Source organism: Phragmites australis, chromosome 7 (genome assembly GCF_958298935.1).
Source record: "Phragmites australis chromosome 7, lpPhrAust1.1, whole genome shotgun sequence".
Classification (NCBI taxonomy): Eukaryota; Viridiplantae; Streptophyta; class Magnoliopsida; order Poales; family Poaceae; genus Phragmites; species Phragmites australis.
The window spans coordinates 32,340,072-32,351,559 of NC_084927.1; the positions used below are offsets into that span (position 1 = coordinate 32,340,072).

The 11,488-nt window shown below is 41.3% G+C and overlaps 1 protein-coding gene across 1 annotated transcript; it reads left to right on the forward strand.

Moving 5' to 3' along the window:
- Window positions 1–673: 673 nt before the first annotated feature.
- LOC133923627 (uncharacterized) lies at window positions 674–1,462 on the forward strand. Its single transcript, XM_062368909.1, has one exon. It carries the CDS (start codon window positions 792–794, stop codon window positions 1,143–1,145), a length of 354 nt encoding a protein of 117 aa, XP_062224893.1. The 5' UTR covers window positions 674–791; the 3' UTR covers window positions 1,146–1,462.
- The last annotated feature ends 10,026 nt before the right edge of the window (window positions 1,463–11,488 follow it).

Sequence of the window (11,488 nt, forward strand, 5' to 3'; positions counted from 1 at the left end):
CGGCACAGCGACGGATCAGGGATGTCTCGCCAATTCTGGCCATCATTTGGTTAGATTCTTGCTCGGCTGGGGAGGGGGACGGTTCGTCTGTGAAGAGGGGCACTGTTCGCAACTGCCACACGTGAGAGGGTATAGAACCTACAGAATGGTACGGTACTACGGTGGGTTTTTGGTCCCCTGCTCCAAATCTAAGTTGCACCGGCCTGCAGACACCGTAGCGTCCACTTAATAATGACTTATACTTTGGTATGAAGCAAAGGAATTTCTATACTAATTATGCACTTCCATGATGCTCCTTATCATTCCAGGGCCAATGTTTCAAATCTGAATTCTGTGCTCTAGATAGACCACCATGTATAATATGAGCTGTTACTGGGTTCAGTGATGTATTTGATCTTGCAAACTATGGTGTTCATTCGATGTTTCATTTACCTGGGGAAACGACGAAGAAAACCTTATTTTGTTGCTACTTTTTAGTCTCGTAGTACTTGAAATGGACACTCACGAGTCACGACTAATCGACCTCTTCCACCGCAATTAGCATACCGTACTTAGCACTAACCGTCAGTAATGAACGGACACCCACCTTCTTGCTCTCGTAGTCTCGTGTGGGCTCCCACGTTGAACAAACTGTCACCAAAGTCCGCCAAGCCAGACCGTCACGCCCGTGCCTCCCCGCTTGATAAATCCCTCCGCCCCAAAGCCAACGTAACCTCTCCACTCCAAACGGAGCGCAAAGCCAAAGAAAAAGCAACCAAACGGGCACGTTCGTGGCGTTCTTGCACTCCCGCATGGCCGCGCCGCTGGAAGCGAGCCGCCGGCTGCGCGCGGAGCTGTGCGCTGCCGCGGACGCGGCCTCGTGGTGGTGCGCGGTGGCTCTGGTCGCGCTCGTGCTGCTGGGCGCGCTCCGCGCGGAGACCGCGGACGACGACGACGTGCAGGTGCAGTTCCGTGGACCGCGGTTCGGCGGCCCCGCAGTGCGGCCGTGCGAGGAGGTGTACGTGGTCGGGGAAGGCGAGACGCTGCACACCATCAGCGACAAGTGCGGGGACCCGTTCATCGTGGAGCGGAACCCGCACATACACGACCCCGACGACGTCTTCCCGGGGCTCGTCATCGCGCTCAGGCCTACCAAGAACACCTAGCTTTTGGCGCCATGGTGGTGCGTTGTGCGCACGGTTATTTGCATGCACGCCGAGGCCGAGATGAACAATAGAACAAGAACTCAAAGAGTTCTGTATTTCCTTCTCCTTTGCTCCTTGTGATGTTGGCGACATCTTTTTCCTAGCGGATAGGAAATGATAAGTAAATATTAGAAAATTTCATCCTTTCTTTTTTTTCTTCTTTATATAGTAGGGATAGTCACACATAATAACATATCACGGTCATATTATTAAAAGCAGCTTGTGGTAAGAAGGGTTTCGTTCTAGTCCCCGGAAATAATATTCCAAAGCTTTGTACACTCTCCATTGCTTGTGTGTAGTACGTGTACAGTAGAAAATCACAAGAAATTAAGTATACTTCAAATTTCAATGGGCCGTCTCTGTGCTTTGTTTGAGTACATGTTCTGGAATTCTGTTCAGACATACTTTTCGTGCTTACGTTTCTCTCAATGAGCTCAACAGAGTAAAGCGCGAGAGAACTGATGGCGACGTAAATTAATTTAGTACATTAATCCCTTTTAATTTCGGTTCGAGTCCGAGTGCTTTTCGCGTGATCAAGAGCCCTTGTTAGGTTACTAAAACTCGAGTTTTTTAAATAATATTATTTTATTAAAAAATTATAAAAATAATAATTAAAATCTGATATTTAAAGGAATAGGTATATGTCGGCACGCAGAGTGTATACATTGTAGTGGGTCTGGTCCTGTGTCCCGCATACAATATTTAAAGAAAAGTTTATACCTTTTTAATATACAGATGGAGATGATCTTTATATGAAAATTGTATCTATCAACAATATCTACAATTTTATAGTAAACACTTTTCCATTTGAATCCGTTTAGATGTCTAAAACATGGCTAGAAGTTCTAGATCTAGTTTTTCAGATCTAAAATTTATAACCACCTTTTGACGATCTAAACGGATTCAAATAAAAAACTATTCAATTATAAAATAGATCTTGTTGAGTGGTAATTTTCATATAAAGATTATCTCTATCTAAGACCATATGAAAAAGTTATGATTTTGTTAATATCATCCACGGGACAAAGAATCTGTCAGCACTCTGCGTACCATCAGGCCCTCAGGCTCACTGACAGGTAGGATGTCAACACTCCACGTGCCGATATGCACCTATTTCTGCACATATCAGATTTCAACTATTATTTTTGCAATTTTTCCAATAAAATAATATTATTTTAAAAAAATCATAAAACTCATAGCAAGAGAGCCTAAGACTTTGTTTGTTTGGCCTTTTACAAACGTATCCAAACCTGCTTCTGGCTTTTCAGGTTTCTGTAGGAGTAAAGACTATTTTTATTTCTCATAAACTATAACCAGAAGCTAGCAAAAGCAGGCTATTTGTATCATCAGAAGTCCAAACAAATATGGTCTAACCCTAAAGCATGTAGCACGCAAGTGTATGGAGCTTATGCATGTACCAAGTGATGCTTATTAGCGCATGAACAATATTATGTACTTATGAGGTGTTTAAGAAAAGAGAGTGTTAAGCACCCACATAAAAACTGTAATTTTCAATGCAAATAAAGATTACATATGCTTTAATATGATTAACTATCTTATTAGCACTAATATAAGTAGTGGTATTTTAGTAAGCATATTGTCCTCCGTCTAAACACATGTGACAGTGCAATTGAGAAAAAATTCTAGTTTTTTTAAGCACATCCTCTCAACACTCTATTGCACATGCTCTTACAGTAGTAGCTACGGATGACAGACGAGTATAGTAGTTGAATCATGACCAGTTGTTAAATAGCGTCATCCACCGCTTTCTGTGCCATCGCAGAGGAGGAAGGAGGCATTGGGTCGTGGTCACGAGAAGAAGATGACCAAGGTGAGTTGGGCTGTCGTGGTCACGGTCCGAGATTGGCTTGGTGGGCTGACTGAAGTGGAGTTTCCACTTGGTATAGGAGGCCTGCCAGTGCTCAGCGGATGTGCGGAGAAGAAGCCCATACAGAAAAGCGCGGAGAAGTACGAGTGGGCACATCACTAGGCTACGGAGCGCCGCTGAGAGGCACGGGCACGGCGCAGGTTGGCTACTATCCTCTCCTAGCGAGCCGCGACACCACCTGTAGAAGATGTGGTTGGCACGTTGCTCGTAACAGATGCAGGAAAGACAGAGAACGCAGCGGATGGCTCTTGCGTCCTCTCGAAACAAACGAACTAGCTAGCGGGCTGATGAAAGAGAGGTGCGCGGTGCTCTCTGACGCTCGAGTCATTGTTTAGTGAATGAATAGTGATCGATCTTATTCGCGAGGTACACGTCACTTTCCAAAATCTTTTTCGTCATGTCAAACGCGTGCAGGTTAGCAGCCGGTTCAAAGCCCAACGATTGCCATGGCAGGCAGATCTGCTCACCGCAGGGCTCCGGTAACCTTAGACATGGATGTGACAACAGCCACCGGCTGCTGGAGCGCGAGCTCAAGTAGGCCCAGCTCGCCGCCGTATCGGGGCTGCTGCTGGGACTCACCTCTCCCCAAACTTTCCTTGTCTCGGATCCGCAAGATCTGACGCCAGGTCTCGGTGCTCCTCCTTTGATTCTTTTGTTGTCTGCTGAAGCTTTCCTCTTCCTGAAAAATCTGGTTTTACTCCATTCATTTTGCAATACCAGTGTAATCTGAAAACGTTAACGTTTGCATTACAGGTTTTGAATCAAACGCCACTAACGTTTACGTCTTGGTAGCTACAACAACGGCCCTAAGGTTGCTTCTTTAAAATACGTTTTCTGAATATCCTCGTCCGTGCATACTTTTTTTTTTTTTGCTTGTGACGTCGGGACTGAAAGCCGGCAGATACATTGGCATATCATGTACCTTACTAGTTTTAGTATTTCTTTAGGATATAAATACTCGTTTTGATTAAGATTTGATTAAAATTTTAAAATGTTTTGATTAAAATCTGATCAAAATTTAAAACTTTAACCGTTAATAATTTTTAAAATATTTAGTTTGAAAATATAAAAATCAAACGTGAAGATTTATCTTAAAAAATATTTTATACTATTATATTTTATTATATGTTACAACTATAGTTTAATAAAAAATAATGATCAAAATTACATATAAAAACCGTAAAAAATAAATATTTACGATCAAAAGAAATATATATCAAATCAACGAGCTAGAACAAGATGCGTTATCCGAAGAAGAAATTTGTATGCAGGGAAAAATAAATTAAAGTCCGAACTGGACTTGATTGCGGAAAAACAAATTGATTAAACCCTTCTTAGCCAAAAATGAGAGTATCACGTTCTGGAGGTGTCCGTTTCGGTGAGCCAGGAGTAAGGGAGTATAGCTTATTCTACATTCTATCTTATATTTTTTTTAAGTTAGAGTCAGACAGTTTTATATAATTATTTCTTCATCATGTATTATATCTTATATTTTTTTCAAAGTTAGAGTCGAAGCAGATAATATCGTAAGCTTTCGGTTAGTCAGATAGATAAAAAAAATTCACTTTATTTACATCCCCACATAGCACATTAAATAGTATATATGTACAATAAAAATAAGCATAGAGATAGTAATCGTTAAGATATAAAAATAAAAGCATTTAATATTATCTGTCTGTAAATATATGGCAATCTATATATATATTATCATGTTTTTAATTGAAATTGTAATATATTTTCTCGTAACAGCTAATATTCTGATACTTCGAACGAATAACAGTCATCATATATCCTATCTTACTTTTTTTTATCAAATTAAACACATATAATATTAAATATATCAGATAATCATTATTACCTTCTATATTTACTTCATAAACTTTCGATAGTACAGAAAGCTAGAAATATCTATTCCGATTTTATCCCTAGCCAGAAGGTTCCAAAATCCTTCCAGCTCCATGTAAAATTGTCTGGGAGGTGGATCTAGCAAGGACGTGTACTTGTCGCCCGTGAATCGTGATTGTTTGACGGTTCTGCGATGCAACCTAGGTTTGGCTGTTACGAATTGGCCAAAAAATAAAAGTTTGGCTCTCTTAGTTCAACTCCAGTAACTTGAAGGTTGCACATGTCGCCGATAGCTAGCACCGTAGACAACTTCAATAATGCAACTCTACGCCAAAATTCATTGTGGGCCCCACATGTCAGCATATTTTAATTAGTTTAAATAGTAAACGATCCGATCCTTTCTCTTCCCAGGGCTCGAAAATACATCGAAAACCGCTTGAATATCGCAAATATCAGTCAAATCGGAGCGGTCTGAATTTGTAATGCAACCGAAATTCGTATTTGAACTCAAAAAATCCAAATTGGATTTAAAAATATTTAAAAATTCAAAAAAAAAAACTAGAGACAATTATAAGACTATATGTTAAAAAAAATTTAAAAAATGTTGTTTGTATTAGGAATAAAGTGCTCAAACATTGATGGATTGAAAAAAAGTCGAAAAAATGAAAAGGGCCAAAACGGGTTGAATACATAGTACAAACGGTCTATTTTGATCCAGGTGGATAGATAAAAAGGAAGGAGGTTATCCTCTTGCTCCGGAACCTCTTGGGGTCCCAAGCACCTCCCCCCCACCACCCCCAGCGACTAGATCCACCGCTTGTCTGGGGAAATCTGCGAGTGCAAGGTGAAAAATCGCTCGATCTACGGCGCATACCAACCGACCTTCACCGATGTTCGCAGTTTTGTATATAAAAACCAACCTCCTGAGGAGCCAACGATTTTTGAGGTAAGCCACTAAGTAAGCCACTAAAATCGTCCGATTTTTAACATTATGCGGTCGGTCATTAGTTTGTGGTCCATACCCACCGCATTTTCGCCATATTCGCTTGGTATTCGTCAATTTGTGGTCGGTTATCGAGCTTGTCCATCAGTTAGGGTTGGTTCCAAGTGGTTAGTGTTGGTTAGGGTCCGTTTTTAGTTCGTTAGGGTTGGTTAGTGTCGGGTAGCATTGGTTAGCACCAGTACTTGATTTTGTTCATTGTTTATTCAGTGTTTCAAGCTAGTATATGTATAAGTGTTGAAGACAATATGAATTTTTGGAGTGCTAATAGGATGATATATGTTGTTTTACAGTAATTGATAGTAGATAGAGATGTGGTGTGGGAGCACAGTGACAACTTGTACCCGAGGTTTAGATGCAATTACTGCAAAAAAGAAAAGAAAGACGATGGTGCCACAAGGTTGAAAGAACATTTGGCAGATCGTGGATCGAATGTTATAAGTTGTGATAGGTGACTCCAGATGTGCATGATTTCTTCAGGTGTGAGCTTGATAGGATAAAAGATAATAAGAGGGCATGTTTGAGGAGAGGCTCCGGAGGCAAGAGGTAGCTTGCCCACATAGATTTGTCAAGCGATAACAAGGAGACAGAAGAGGAACATATGCAACATGCCATGGCTCAGTCTAGGGAGGAGGAAGAGTTTAGGAGGACGGCAGGTGATTCCTACGAGCAAGGAGGTGGTAGTGGAAGTGACAGAGGAGGCAATATTTTAAAGAGGATGTTTAGGAGGGCATCTTCAAGTAGGAAGTCACTAAGTATCAGTGATTACAATGTTGCTGCAACAAAAAGCTCATGTGCAACAGAGGATTGACATTGGGCCATGGAATGTGAAGGGAAATAATGCAAAGGTAGCTATTAGTTTGGCATGGTCTAAAATTTTCCACACTTTAGGTATTCTTGGTAGAAGGGCAGATGACATATTTTTTGTCGCTGCAGTGAGAGAAACACAAAAATAGGGTGAGTGAATGCCGTTTGTAATAAATTTTATCGTTGTCATATTTCTTTCATGTTTGTTTACTTATGATCATCTTTTCTATAACAGGAGAGATGTCTCATCTCTAACTGATCGGGATATAGATGGTAAGTATCTGGATGAGAACGAGAGAGAATTGAAGAAACGATTTGGCAAGTGGAAGCTAAAATGGCCGGAGTATAGCGTGACCATCATGTGTGATTATTGGACTGGTCTGACCCACATGAATATTATTAATTTCATTTTATATTGCAATGACCACATGTTTTTTCACAAGTCCATAGATGCAACTCAGTATAGCTAAGATGCCAAGTTTTTGAACAAGATACATTATTTTGATGAGTTGTTAACTTATTATTTCAATTGTTGCATATTTATTTGGTTGATTCATTTCTGCAGGAGATAAGATCAGTGGTGGCTAATGTGGGGGCACAAAATATTATGCAGATCGTGACCGATAATGGGTTTAACTATAAGAAGGTTTGTAAGGTTCTCAGGAGGGAGTATCCATCTATCGGGTAGCAGCCTCGTGTCACGCACATGGTAAATTTAATGTTAAAATCAATTGGTGAATTTAGAGACCATGGTATTGCATTAAAAGTGCAATGTCTATATAGCGATAGCTTTACAATCATTCAAATCTCCATGAAATGATGAAGACCGGAATTGGTGTAGAGTTAGTAAAGTGGAATGCTACAAGGTTGGGCACACACTATCTACTTCTTAAAAGGTTTCTACATCAAAGGGATAAGCTCATGCAATGAATGACATCTAGTGAGTTGCATCAGTCTCGCTATATTGTTTCTGACATCGGGAGATATGCACATTCTTGCCTATCCAACTTACCATGATGGGACAACTTTAAAAGGGTTGTTGATTCTGTTTAACAATTGTATGCCTTCCTCTGATTCACTAATCAAGACAAGAGCCCGACGATGACCTTAAAAGGGTTGTTGATTCTGTTTAGCCATTGTATCACAATGATACGGATACCTTTGATATGTACATGGCTGTTGTCGATCGCACAATATATGATCTAATGAAAGGGACCTACATGAATGCCGATATTAATTCTTATAGAACTAATTTTTATTGTAATAATTCTTATGGTACTAATGATTTGATCATCAACTTGTAGCGGCCACATTTAATCCCCGCACACACTGCGCGTATAGCATGGGACCAATCTTGTTAGAAGATCTACGGGAGGTATTCTAGAGGATGACTGATCTTAATATTGTCGTGGAAGCACTTCACGAGGTTAAAATATATCGGACAAAGTCTCAATCATTATCTAGTCCGCTCGCTTCATTGATAGCATGTGACGACAAGTTTCCACCTGGTACGTATTGACATATCTTGTTACATTGTTTCTGACATTACATATACTATTTTCTAAATGTTATATCACTTTATCTACTTGTAGCACAATGGTGGCCTACGTTTCGTTTGTCTACACCTACACTAACGATGCTTGCCAGACGCCTAGTGTCTCAATGCGCTTCATTTAATAGGTGTGAGAGGAACTGGAGTATATTTGCATTCATCCACACGAAACTTTACAACCGGTTAAGCTACAAGAAGCTTCATAAGTTGGTATATATAAACTACAACTTGAGAATGTAGAATAATTTTGATGCAGGCATCATGTCGATTGTTGATAATGATCCATTTCAGCGGCTTGTGGAGCTCACATTGAATGAGGCGAACAATCCGTTGTAGGACTAGATGGCTACCAGTAGATCAAATGCTACTCCAAAGCTTTATGAGGAGGACACGGACAGTGACATACCTATGCCAACTCTCCTATTGACAGACACAGTAAACCCATAGGATTTGCGACGGCAGACTGGGGTGCCTATACTATCACAATGGGTTACTAAAGTGGTTGGTGACACACACGGGAAAGAAGAAGCAGCAAAATATGTATTGAAAGAAGATCAAGAAGATTAAAGGTAAAGGCAAAAGACAAGTACAAAGTGATGAGAGCACGAATAGTGGCTCGAAGAGCCCAACTTACTAAGAGTCTAATGACAGTAGCTCAAAGATAGATAGTGGTGACGATGACGATCAGGGAGGTGGTGCTTCTCCACGGCCATCCTCTGCTGTTGTTCCCGTGCAATTCACTAATAAGAGTCAATTTACGCATGCCACACAGGACTAGGATCAAGGTGCCCTATCCTCATAAAGGCATATCATACAATGTGGTCATGATAGACCACAAGATAGTGCGAACTCTTGCAGCAACTATGGTATGAAGAGTAGTTCTGGGTCATATCTATACCACTATCCTAACCCTAATGCTTAGTCACAACCTCATATTCAATAGGTTTATGAGTGGTACTGAGTTTTATGCCATATTGCAAGAATAATAGTCAACTACTTCTGTATGTACATGACAAAGTTGAGCAGAGTTTAAGGTTGAGTTGTTATCTACATGAGAAATAATGCTCATGTATACCGCGGAGTACAATACAACCCAATGTAAGTCTTGATAGAAGCTGGTGATACAAAAGGTGATGATAATTTACTTTCCACAACTAATTTAATTGCATACCATGATTATGCTCATATTGCTATTAATATCTATTTATTTCCTTCGAAATGGCAAAAATATAGCAAAGGTCATGCAAAAAAAATCTAATTTTTAACACATTTTTTACCCTATTTCCCCTAATTTTTCACATTTCCCCTATTTTTTTCACATTTTTACAGTTACCGTTTTGTCCGCTCGATTTTTGTTCCAATTCAATCGGTTTTCGTTGAAATCGAACAGTTTTCGATGTTATCAAATTTCGTCAAAATCCATCGAATACCAAAGAAATTGAGCGATTAATTGAAGAAACCATCCGGTTACTAAATCTACAATTCGGTCTCTTATTGTTGTGGTCAAATCTGTTTGACCGAACAAATTCTTGCCGAATTTTAACTGACTTTTACTAATATTGTGAATTCCGAGAAAGTGGTCACCTTCACATTTCAGGGTTCAAACTAACTTTTGAACCTTGCTCTTCCCTCGTCCGCCGCATGTCCGTCATTATCCCCTTCCCTCCCCTTCGGCCTCTCTCTCCCTCGATGGCGCAGCAACAGCGGACAGCGGAGTTGCGACCGGCGCCTTGCCTCTGCATCCGACAGCGCCAAGCTCCGTCCTCCTCCATCCCCACGAGCGGCGGCCAGCTGCCGGCCTCCCCTCTCTCATTGGCTGCCTTCATGCGTCCTCACAACGCTGCTGGCTACCGGATCCGGCTAATTCGAGCCACCGACCCCTCTCCCTCTCTCCCGTCACGCCGAGATCCGAGCGGCCGCCCTCCCCTCCGCTGCCTCTGTCCTCGCTGTCTCCAACCCTCTTTGCTCTCTCCTGCAAAGCCGTCGAAGGGAAGAAGCAGCATGGGTACGTGGTGGGGCTTCACTGTCCTGGGACCGCATGCTATCGCTTCACCAAGTGTTCTCTCCTCTCGTGTCCTCCGGTCAGACAAAATTGCTGACATGGATCCTTATAGCTAGAGATACCCCTACGGCTAGCCAGGCCAGTGGACGCTGGCCTGGGATTCCAGATTTCGATGTGACGGACGGCCGGACCTACTCCAGTGGTCAGCTCGTGGCTCCAGCAGCACACTGTTACCCGCCATGTCAGCATCCCGGGCCTCACGGCACGTTACGACACGCATGGGCATTGGGCAACATGGTGTGGAGTGGTCGGGACCATGGCAAGAGCTCAATTCATGCGACCAACCGATCAAGGTCACCGTATTACTTCCCTCTAGTAAAAAATACTCGAAGTTTGGGTGTCTAAATTTCATAGGCCTAATATTGATGATTTTTCGGGCGGCCGTTCTAATCCGTTGGATGAAAATCAAACGGTGTACTTGTTGTCTTTAACCTCTATTTTCTTCAACCATATTCTCACACTGTCATCATCTAGCTCCCTCGTTCCACTCACCTCCACCCGTCTCTAGTGGTGATGTTCTCGCCAGATTTGTTGCCGCCGCGCTAACCAATCTGACATCGTGCTCCCCTATCGTTAACCCCACCCACTGCCCGTGGCACCGGCATCGTCGCCTTGCCGCACCGCCGCCCGCAGCCTCCCTCTAATTCTGGCACCCCGAACCACCCATCCTGAAAACCCTCTCCCCTAATTCGGCGACGGCGTGTTCACATGGGCACCTGGCACCTGTACTTTAGAGACGTATCAAAGTTTTGGATATGACATGGTCTTTAATGTGAACTAATATTTTTAAGACAAATTGATATGATTTTTATGTCTCTACATTAAATATTATAAAAATTATTGATAGTCAAAGTTTTAAATGTTTGACCCAAGCTTATCCAAAATATTAAGAGTAAATTTTACAAAACTACGACTATTGAACGAGTTCTATAAAATTACAAGTACTTATGCTCCTAATAAAATAAAACTATAATTTTTTGAACAAATTTTACAAAACTACAAGTATTTATGCTCATAGTAACATAAAACTACATTTTGCACAAAAATATAACTATTTTGCGCAAAATAATTGTAGTTTTGTGAAAACGCAAAAAATATAGTTTTCTGCAAAAATAGTTTTATGTTATTAGGAACATAAGTATTTGTAGTT

Bases quoted from the DNA above. Each gene is read 5' to 3' on its own strand.
- LOC133923627 (XM_062368909.1), top strand. From the start codon at position 792: ATGGCCGCGCCGCTGGAAGCGAGCCGCCGGCTGCGCGCGGAGCTGTGC.